General features: G+C 37.1%; 2 protein-coding genes across 2 annotated transcripts in view; both read right to left on the bottom strand.

Annotated features, from left to right (window-relative positions):
* LOC306888091 (ras and EF-hand domain-containing protein-like) overlaps positions 1-4,214 on the bottom strand; it is an 11,523-nt gene extending 7,309 nt beyond the window's left edge. The window contains exons 1-5 of the mRNA XM_079446233.1: positions 2,742-4,214; positions 1,928-2,080; positions 910-1,000; positions 324-419; positions 155-235 (exon numbers count right to left, since the gene is read on the bottom strand). Of these exons, the coding sequence (XP_079302359.1) occupies positions 155-235; positions 324-419; positions 910-1,000; positions 1,928-2,080; positions 2,742-3,046 (726 nt within the window). The 5' untranslated portion in view covers positions 3,047-4,214. The remainder of the gene's footprint in view (positions 1-154; positions 236-323; positions 420-909; positions 1,001-1,927; positions 2,081-2,741) is intronic.
* A 3,809-nt stretch (positions 4,215-8,023) lies between these two features.
* The window catches only part of LOC306888607 (semaphorin-4B-like), a 65,229-nt gene continuing 61,534 nt past the window's right edge, over positions 8,024-11,718 (bottom strand). The window contains exons 13-15 of the mRNA XM_079447037.1: positions 11,328-11,485; positions 10,914-11,002; positions 8,024-10,628 (exon numbers count right to left, since the gene is read on the bottom strand). Of these exons, the coding sequence (XP_079303163.1) occupies positions 9,865-10,628; positions 10,914-11,002; positions 11,328-11,485 (1,011 nt within the window). The 3' untranslated portion in view covers positions 8,024-9,864. The remainder of the gene's footprint in view (positions 10,629-10,913; positions 11,003-11,327; positions 11,486-11,718) is intronic.

The raw sequence follows: 11,718 nt of genomic DNA, 5'->3' as shown, positions 1-11,718 counted from the left end.
CACTAAAATGTCAGTCATACAATTATGGTAAACTTTTGGGGGAGAATGTTCATTTTTGAATAATTATCCTTTAAAGTTAAAATTGACAGTTTACCCAACACTCCCCTTCTGTTCAAATACTTTTGCATGTTGTAAAGGAGTATCTGATTCATACCTGCATCAGATCTCTAATCTGTGCTCTCAATTTGATGGCATCTTCCCTGGGGCTGTTTAATCTCGACTCGTCTTGATATTGCTAAAATTTGAGAATGAAAGTTACACAAAAATAAAGACAAACCAACATGCAAAGACATTAAAATAAGAATCCCACATCGCTCCCTCACCTTTGTGAGCCTTTCTATTGTTGTTTGCAGGTCTGCCAGTTCATTCTCATGCTTGATTTGGAGCATAGCAATGGATTCGTCCAACTTCTTTTGCTCCTGTATGCATGAAACCCAAGAAGAGGGTTTTCCTTATATGCACAGGCCTAATAAAGAGGCATTTACTAGCTCTCATAGAGAAGCCTTTGTGCACAGAGTCAGGCCAGCTTTCCTGTTAAAAACATCTCACTGGGCTTCGAGAATAAAAGTGAACCACTGAGTACAAAGCTGAACCTGAAATTCCTCTTTTCATCAACCAAGACAGAATTACACGCATTTACATATGTATAAATGCATATGCAAGTAAATGCATGCGTTTATGCATGTTAATCTGTCTTGGTGTCAGTGTTAAGTGATTAAAAACTGAAAAAATTAATTGTGATATTTAAACAATGCACGCATCTTTGAATATCAAGAACGCAGAAAAGTACTGGTTACTTTTGCATTAACCTGCATCCGCATTAATCTTACATTAATATTCAATAAATGAATGCACACGTGTCAGTTCATATTCATAATGACTGAACATTCAACTTGTCGGACTTCTCACCTCATCTCTGACCCTTTTTTCTGTGCGGGCCAGTTGCTGCTGCAAATCCTCCTCCATCTCTGCTAACTGACTGCTGGTCAGTTCCTCTGTCCTGTTCACATCAAAAAGCATAGCTTTTCAGAACCAAACGCCAACTTTAAAGTCTTTTTTATCCAGAAAGCAGTTTGAAACAACCGGCCTTGGTCTTAGGATACCCTTTAATGCATCCAGGTGCACCTACATCCAGATCTCAAAAGAAATGTTCCCTGAGGAGCTACTAGAGATGAAATACTCCTTTAAGCTACACAGTCTTATCGTAATCATCAAGCGGGTGCAGTTGCGCAAACCTCTGACGAAAGGGAAGGGAGGAACGTAGGTTGGGCTCTTGAGAAGCCGCAACTGTGTAAGGTGGACCTGAGGTGAAACAAACAGCGCTAAACACACAGTAAAAGGCCTGGACTGTGTCTCGCTGTGAAAACAGAGCACTCAAAACTACATCCACACCTACAGAACCACATAAGTTTTGAGAAATGCAAGGAGAATGACGAGCTTAGTAACTCAAGCCTAATTTTCAGCTTCCTCCTTCCTTAGAAGTGGTAGAACTTTTCTTCGTTTTAACAATGAAAGACCTGAATTCATTAAACTCTTAAAAAAAAAAAAAAAAAAAAAAAAAAAAGATTTCCTGGACAGAAAAAAAATAAATAAAAAAGGCCAGTGCTTCTGTCCACCATAAAATGCAATACACGTAAAGTTCACAATTGTGGATTCATTAATCTGATATTGAACATTACAGTCTTATCGCCATACTGTATTACATTCAATGGTCTCATATCCTGAAAATATTCAAGGTGGTAGCAAAAAGACTAATTTAAAATAAATTTAAATACTTAAAAGCCTTTGTAATTAAAATTGCCTTAAAATGCATGACTATCAATGTGCAATTATCACATATCAGCTGGTCATGACAATCTGAAAGAGCCAAACCAGCTGTTGTAAATAGTGATTCACCACAGCTGAATTCTGGAAATGCTCCACTCACCTTCGTAGACTGGTCTCGAGTTGTTCACTCTCCATCCTGTGCTCTTTGCTCTCAGCTACAAGAGCCTTGATGAGATCCTCATATTGTTGCAGTAACAGCTCATCTGATGTGGAGTGGATCTGTTCATACAATGCCCTTAATTCATCCCACTGTCTGCAGACACAAGAAAAAGAATAGAAAATATTTATTTCTATACATACACATACATATATATATATACACGTGCATGACTGGATGAAAAAGTGAATCCAGTTTTCAAGGCAGATACAGGCATGGATTTGACCAAAATAAATATTTTAAGGTCAAAAATGTTTTTGTTTTGGGGGAGCAGGAGGGAAAAACTTGTGTAAACTATATAGACAGACACGTTTAGGACACTGCACAGAGTACCGTTTTTTATATACAGCTAATCAGGCCTATAAATACTGCAAACTAAACCTAACATAGCTTTCTGCATTTTTCACTTTAAAACAACAAAACAAAAAAACACTTTAATAAACAAAAGCAGGTTGTGTCAGATTTACCTCACTTCTGTGTACAGATTTGTCCCAAAAAGGCTATTTACACAAAGGCTACACACAAAAACGCAATTAATTTAAAATAGCATATTTCCACATTTATGAAACTCTCGCCAAATTTAGTAGCCTAACACTAAGGAAGGCGAAAAAAAAACAACAACACGATATACTACTTAACTAGAAAATGTTTTAATACTACTTTTTAAAAAAGATCAAATCTTCTTTTGGCTTCTCTTTTGTCAGTAAATGTTTATCAAAGAAGTGAATCTGAACTTCACAAGTCAAAATATAGCTACCTTCCCAAATAAAAGGCCACATCTCCGTCTAATGTGTTTTCAAACTCATCCCAAGCACTTCTTTGCAAACTGTTTCCCAACAAAGCCAAATTGAGGGCTTCGGAAACTTCATGAAAGCTAGACGAAAAATCGTTAAAGTTAATGTATCCGTCTCCGTCCAGATCAAACTTGTTGAATAAAGTCCTGATCTCTTCAGCAGGCACATTTAGCTCTCGGCAAACATTGGTAAAGTCCTCGTATTCCACTCTTCCTGACTTATTCCCATCACATGCTGCAAAAAGTCTCCGAAGGTCAGCTTGGTTCATATTTTCACTAGACGAGGACAAACAAACGGTGATACAAAACACACCTGTGCACAAAGATAATGATCCGAAAACGTGTAAGTGATAAAAAGACGAAAGTGTGAAGAGAAATGAACGCTCAAGGTAACATGTAGCCTACATCACCAACAGGTGCGCAGAAACTACAGGTAGCTTAGATGAAGGCATGAGTGACTGATGATCGCTTATTATCTCACATTTGTAACAAGTTGAACTCAAGTTAGTGTGTCATTGGATAGTCATGGAGGTAGGCGTGCTGTAGAAGTGCACAACAGTCTGAGAACCAACCCACATTTTCGTCTGGTCAGCTAAAACTAGCGAAAAATAAATAATTAGGTGAATAATGATTAGGGGTGCCTTTGTTACCCAACTTGTAGGCTATGTGCTTATGTGCTTTCTAATTACATAAGAATACAATTATACAGTATAGTGAGTAAGGGAAATAATAAAAATAATAAGGTAAATAAAATAAAAATAAATAAAAAACAAACAAACAAGGAAATGATACATAAGAACTTATAGGCTAATGTCAGTCACTGCTTTACAGAGAGTTTTATATAGGCTTAAGTTACATTTTTTTATTAGGACCATATTAAATTTAGTACGACTATAATAAAATTATTTTAAAGATATTATCAGACATCTTCAGAATGCGGTTCATCTGTGGAAAGCGCCTGTACTTTATTTCCCTTCCAGGTGTGGACTGCGCTTTATCTGCTGAAGGACATTTGCCTGTCTTTGTTTGGTAATGTCCACGCTACATTGTTGGCCGTACTCTCGTTTTCCATACAATTCAAAGACATTTTCGCCGGATTGCACACAGATTGCAACAATAAAAGCTAACAAATATCTCAAAGTAAACTAAAAAAGTAAACAAATACCCTAAAGACATTCCTTGATGAATGTATAGGCTATTTATTATTTCCTCATCTCTCTTTGGATGTGTCATTGTGCAAACAGTGCACCGCACCTAAGTCTTAAACTAACTCAAGATTTAGTCATGTTAACTCTTAGACTGCGTCCCAATTCGCATACTATCCGTCCTAAATATTATTCGAAAATAGAATTAGTATGGCCCAAATCATAGTATGTTTAAAAAAGTATGCCAAAGATTCCCGGATGGTCTAATATTGCCCACAACGCATTGCGCTGTGGACGAGGATTCGATTAAAACTACAAATACGCATAAAAAGTGTTAACAAACTACAAACATGGCGGATATGCGCGACCGACAGACGTGTAGAGAAAGGGATTTGAGTGATAAATATCTAACCTGATGAAAAAATATTTATTTAATGTTATTCACGTTATATTTCATCTGCAGCAACACTGTGAACTTTTATAATGATACGTTTGGTCATTAACTTTGAAATGTATCATTATGCATTGCAAACACATGAGCAGAGTTCTCGGCATGAAAGACCCGCGATGTGCTTCTTTATGTCTCTCCAACACGAAATGTGGATGATGTTAACTGTGACAAGATGATTGACAGGGCAGTGTAAACAGTTACAGGATGCAAGTAACTAAGCTGTGAGTAGTATGTCCCAAAGCTTGCCTACTAGTCTGCTACATACTCAAAAATTTGTACTTTTTCTTCAAAATAAGAGTACATACTTTTAGGGCATAGTAAGTAGGCGAATTGGGACGCAGCATAAAACACACACACGCACGTAAAGCGGGATTAACTGAGGATCCTAATTATTTACGTTACCATAAGTGAATATGAGCATCGTGTTGATGTAACTATGTCACCTACTGTTTGTTACTTTATTTAACTTGGAAGAAACGAGATGATCACAACCATTGCGGCTAGTGAAATATATATATATATATATATATATATATATATATATATATAAAAAAGGATGACAGTGTCTTATACCAACAATAGCCACATGATGGCAGCATTATTACAGTAAAATTAAGAGCGCATGCACTTGAGCAGATGGCGCAAATCTCTATTGAGGTGCTAGTGCTGCATTGAGAAAATTTTAGAAGGGAGGGTAATATTTCTATTGGAAGTTTCCATTCATATCAAAAGAGAACCTATGAAACCATAAGGATGCATAAAATGTCTAAGCTGACGCCTTGAGTGGTAGTGGTAGGCTATAGTGACATCAAACTACACACACATACACACTGACACACACGAAACACATGGTTTCTATGTTTTATGGGGAAATTCTATAATTTAAATGTTATGATTTATAAAAATAAATTGTATGCTGTATTATAATAAACCTACCCCTCACAGAAAACTCTGCATTTTTACATTTTCAAAAAATACTTAATCTAGTATGATTTATAAATTGTTGGTGTTTCTATACTTTTTGGTCCCTGAAACAAAGGGAATAACAGACACATACACACACACACACACACACACACACACACACACACACGTTGGTTTTTGTGGTTTATGGGGATTCTCCATAGGCGTAATGGTTTTTATACTGAACAAACTGTGTGTGCTATTGCCCTACACCAACACTACACCTAAATTTAGCCCTCACAGGAGACTTTGTGCATTTTTAGATTTTCAAAAAAACACCATTTAGTATGTTTTTTTAAGCCTTTTCAATTACGGGGACATAGGCACCTCTGTCATACCCATGTCATTATACAAATTTGTGTCCTCATAAACCACATAAACATGCACACACACACACCCACACACACACACACACACACATTGGGTTTCCATGTTTTATGGGGACATTCCATGATTTTTAATGCATTTTAATTCCCCTTACCCTACCCCCTCACACAAAACTCTCCAAATTTTTACATTTTCACTTAGTATGATTTGTAATAATTTGAAATAATTAGATTTTTTTTTTAAATCTTACCAAGGCTAAATTTATTTAATTAAAATACAGTAAAAACAGTAATATTTATTATTGTAACAATTTAAATAAGTGTTTTACTTTAAGATGAAATTCAAAATTTCTGTGATGTCAAAGCTGAATTTTCAGCAGCCATTTCTCCAGTCTTCAGTGTAACATGATCCTTCAGAATCTTCCTATTATTAATAATAATGAATAATATTTTTTCCTGCTTAAAATTATTGTGGAAATATAGTACCATTCAAAATTTGGGGTAGGTAAGCAAAAAACAACCTTTTATTTTTCAAGGATACATTAAATTGATCAAAAGTCATTGATATCAGGCATTTATAATGTTACAAAAGATTCCCATTTCAAATAAATACTTTTGAACATTGCTTTTGAAAGCAGCAAAAACATTAATAAGGATGATTGTTAATTATTGAGAACTAATAAATAATATTTGAGCCCCCAAATGAATGATTTCGTAAGGATTATATGATACTGGAGACTTATATAATGGCTGCTGAAAATTCAGCTTTGCCATCACAGGAATAAATCATATTTTAAAATGTATTAAAATAGAGTACAGTTATTTAAATAACAATAATGTCACAATATTACAGTTTTTACTATAACCTATATTTCATTCTTTTTTTTTTTTATCTTAATTAGTCCAAACTTTTGACCAGCAGTGTGTGTGTAATAGTTTGATGCCACTGCAAGTTTCACAAATTGACCCAAATAATGTTGAATCAGTACAAGCCAGTGGTTTTATTTCTTTTATTTAAAAAATTAAAATTAAAGTGCTTTTATGTACAATATAATAAAAACAACAAAACAGTAGTGATGTATAATACAAAAAATACAATTCACAACAGTTTTTTTTTTTTTACTTTACATTGGCAGCAAAATGTACAAATACACCTTTACATTAAAGTTTACAAGACATTAACTTACAATAGGTCAGAGCATCTTGGTGCGCCATTATAAAGAATGTATCTGAGCATTTAAGAGTGTAGCAGACTACTAAAGTCCAGTAACTCTTATGTCTGAGTCAGTTCAGCTCTGAAATATGTGACTATATGACTATCTATATGTGACTAAATCTACCGCTTGTTGGTAGCAGCTGATGTACAGTGAAGTTTTCACATTGTCTACTCTGTAAAACGGCACGCTAGTGATAATAATCAGATGATGTACTGAAAAACATAAGCAAATTTGCTAACATTTTAAATTATTTTTGCATGATATTTTGAAAGTGATTTTCAAACAGAGGCCTGAGTATATGTAAAACAGTTATATCATTATTACAAATACATATTTTTTTTGTTTTTTTTGTGCTTTAAATATAGTCTGTAAGTGTTTTGTGTGTGTGAATATATATATTAGGGGACCTCTGCAGATATTAATTAGCACAGTGGAGACATACCCTTGCAGTGGACTGTTGCACAGACGACCATTCAATATACAGTGGTTTGCGACTTTACATGTACTAGGTAATTCTACTGTGTAGTCCACCAGAGCAGACATGCATGTGAGGTTTGCTTTTTGTTCACGTGTTTGAATCACAAAAAGGCTACAAGATTACATTTGCTTTCCCGCATACCCTTTGAGTCACAAAATCTAGCTCGGAGGCATTAACAAAACCATTCAATTGGTACTTGCTACAGCAATGTCAAGAGAATATTCATTCCCAGACACTTGAACCATTTCCACGTTCTGTGCAAATATAACAGAAAAAAAAGAATTGTAATGCATTCTGGTAAAACAAACAAAAAAAGCAATGTCAAATGTCAAAAACATTAAAAGCCATTCACTACTTCCCCTTACAATATAATTATACAACTTTATCAAAGTCATTGCCCATCAGATCATGTAAAAGCAAATGTCCCGTTTTTAAACATTCAGTACAAATTTAAATAAGACACAATGTTTCTATTGAAAGAATCATTTTGGAACACTTTCAATCAATACATAACTACATTCACAATACAGATGTCTGTGTGATCTTTACAGATCAATGGCGATGAAATATTACACACTTTTGTGGTGCAATATACAATGCTTGTCTTTGGGAATTTTACTGGAAATATGTTGATATTGGAAATAGACTTTTTTTTTTTTTTTTTTTGTGTGTGTTGTTAATATACATTTTTTACATGGATCCTTATGTTGATTCTATGCTATAGTAACTTACATTTGAGTCTTGTTTTGTGGTTTACATCCCCATTGCTTTGCAGCAGCCAAGCACTGTACTTTTTTGTATGACAATCTTGGCAGCTGACTATTTATAATGGGCTGTTTCATATACCTCTGTGTCATTGCTCCCACCCAAAAACATCTACTAGCCTGCTTTGACTTAAGGTGTTACCGTGAACATGGCACTTTTTCATGGAAAAAAAATCTGCTGGTCACTTTACACTCTTCGGGAGCATAGATCTCATAGCTTAGCGTAAAATTGTCATGTAAAGTCTTAACCATACGTTTTCATTCTGTCCGCATGCAAATTCATCATTCGAATTTACAACTTGGCAATAAATGTCTTTAATCTGAACAAAGTACACTTTTGAGTCTTGCCAGATCCAAAGAGATCTGAAATGGTTCACTAAAATCTTTTGGCACAACATCCAATTTGAATCAGTAAACGATCTTGAGACGTTTGGTCACTTCCACTGACTGTATTGTGCACTTTTTCAAGGGATATTGAAAATTGCCATCATTTACTCACTCTCATGTTGTTCCAAACATGTATGATCTTCTTTCTTCTGTGGAACTCTTCTGTGGATATTTTGAAGAATGTTTCTGCTGTTTTTGTCCAAGTGATTGACCAAAACAACACTGGAAACCACTGCTTTCAATTTACATTTGGAAACATTTGGAAGGCGAGTAAATGAAGACTATTTTCATTTTTGCGTGAACTATCCATTTAAATCAGTGGTTCTCAACATGGGGCCCCAAAATGACTTCAAACAATAATGAATTTGAATAATGAACAACTGGAAAAGTCATGGGCTCCTCAAATGATCTTCTGGACTATGAGGGGCTTGAGTCAAAAAGGTTGAGACCCACTGTTTTAAATGGTTTATCACTGGTAGCAACTCATTTTGTTTGGGGGTATAAGGAGCAAAGAGATATTCAAATTCCTGCATCTTCAGAATGTAATTTGTGCCTTGGACATACTCTTAGTATTGCTAACATGCCTTCTTTGGAGTTCTCTACACACTGAAACCCCACTGCGGGCTCTTTATATGCCTCAATCTCACTTGCATACTTTATTTAACGTGTGTACCTCTGAGAAGCTGTGTAGAATACTGAGGGTGTGGCATCACTTATTGTTCTAGGACAGCGTGTGCTGTTTGTTAGCTCTCTACAAGTTGCTTCTCCTTTATGTGATTTGCATAGTATGCCTGCTATGTGCTGAGGTCATGATGATATACTGTGCAAAGGTTTTGCATATATCATCAAAGCTTTGGATGAACCACTACGCCTTATATTATGTTGAAATGTCAGCTAATCATCTCACATCAGGCACTATGTTTAGCAGAGACTCTACTGTTGATTAAAGTTTGAATTTTCGTCTTCTTGTTCACAGGACGACCAATTCTACGCGGCAGGGATGAGATGGGAGCATGACAGGTTAGTGAACCCTGAGGGCATCGTATTGCTGTCACACAGATGCCACCAGACATTTTTGGATGGACCGGGCGGGACGACTGGATCGGCGTGCCTCGCAATGCCCACTATTCTTTTTCAAAGTACTCTAGGCCCTGCGTCCCGCTCAGCGTGGCTCTGGGTGCTTCACAGACTTGGCAGTGACTGAGAAATGTGAACAGGTCACCAAGACAAAATGAGAGGAGACAAAGTGCAAAATAAAACCCAGTGATGGTACGTTTCCAGTCATTTTCAGTCTGTCCCTCCCTTGGTGCTGTTCAGTTCAGAGGCCACTTTTTTTAACAGTCATCCCAAACAGACTTAAACGATCGAGTCTTTGATCTCCGAGCCAAGTCGCACTCGAGGCTGCGGGCAAGTCGGTGAGATCTCAACGTGACTCTCCTTTAAGTTCAAAGGTCTCTTTTCGGATTCTGAGAAGCTCTTGCTGTTCTCAGGTGAGGAGCATTCGTGGGTGGGAGTGCTGCAGATGTAGTTATCATTGAGCGTCTGGTAGCCCTTGTGGTCAGACACCGAGGGCGGGATGTTGTTGCCATTTAATGGAAGGCTTTCTGTGTGCTTCCCTGGAATTCGCGGTTTCTTCTGTTGCATGTTAGGGCACTCGCCTTCCTTCAGCATGGACTTCATCCTGTCTCGGTTCCTGTACGCCACGAACAGCGACAGGACCACCAGGGAAAACACGAGTAAGGCACACACAACAATCAACTCATTCCAGTACGTTTTGTTTTTTTCCGGCGACCATGTTTCCCCGGGCAGGATAATCGCTTCCCCTTGGGGTACGAATTGCGTTCGGGAACGTCCAGTTAGGGTGGTGCTTTCGTGATCCGCTTTGACACAATAATTGGCCAGAAGTTGTCGGTAGCCACCTTCTTCTGACCAACATTGGTAGATCTCCTCCCTCTCCACTTGGGCTACAACTACCAGCCCGCCGTCAGGACTAGGATAGACGAATCGCTCGGCGGTGTGACTGTACTCCCATCGCCTCTCAGCCAAGTTAGATCGCAGCTTGCAGGGAAGAACCGTAAATGTGTTGGCTGGTATTTGTACCACATGGCATGATGGAACACCTGTGGGTTAGATAGTCTTATTAGTTACTAGTAAATCAAACATTTATCTCCCATATTAGCAAACCACCACGCAACCACTTCAATTACTTAGAGTCTATCAGAGCGCATTGCCGGAGGCCCTGTGTAAATGCGTTTGGTCATGCCACATGCCACAGTGCTTTTGTAACTGTAACAGCTTGTCTTAACCTCATGCACTCTACAGCATTTTGTGGTTTGTTGGGAATAAGGTCTTCAAATATTGATTCATATGGGGTTTAGGCATTATAAAGCATGGCTGTTACTCACGTGGTGGAGTTGGTTTTGCAAAACGAGGGCTAGCCATTGTCATTTTGCATACTGCAGTGTTGGCGTCATCTACATCTTGTTGCCATTGACTATAAAGGAAAGAGCAGGGGTAAAACGCAAAATCAATTGATCTGTTCAAGTCTGCGCTCGGTAAGATTTATAAAAAAAAAAGAAAAAAAAAGAAATGAACACTTAATTTTTAGCAAGGACACATTAAATTAAATCAGAAGTGACAATAAAGCTCTAGAATTAGAATCTAGAATACAGTTCTAGAATTCATTCATTTGTGTTTTGTGAAACAAATCTTTATGGCTTATGGTTTAAACTCGTAATTTATTACAGGTTTAAACTTGTTAGTATAATAATTGAAGTCCAATAGTTGGATGCCAGAGGAGGTAATGGAAATGTACTAACCTCTTAGTTGGCACATGTTTGATATTTGAACACTGCTTCCCTGTCCAGGCACAGTAAGGATCTCTAGACAGCACACACTCTCCACAGCTCTGGTAGTTGGAGCAGTTGGCAAGAGGGATTTCAACCAGCCCAGAATAGCTGGACACAAACAACAGCCCCTGTTGGAAATGCAAACAGAACAGAAATAAGAGACCTTCACAGGACAGCCGCTCCTTAGGACAACCTATCTACAGAACTATGATAGATCCAGTGTAGATAGACGCTCAGTATGCATACAGTAAATGTTAATACATGATAATTGCACTGACAGTGGTAATAAGCCTTTTTAAAATAATTATTATGGTGTAACACATACAGATAAAGTATAGACTGAGTAGTGTACAGAAAGAGC

This window comes from Barbus barbus (assembly GCF_936440315.1).
Source record: "Barbus barbus genome assembly, chromosome: 22".
In the NCBI taxonomy this organism is placed as follows: Eukaryota; Metazoa; Chordata; class Actinopteri; order Cypriniformes; family Cyprinidae; genus Barbus; species Barbus barbus.
This window is presented reverse-complemented; position numbering and strand designations above follow the sequence as displayed.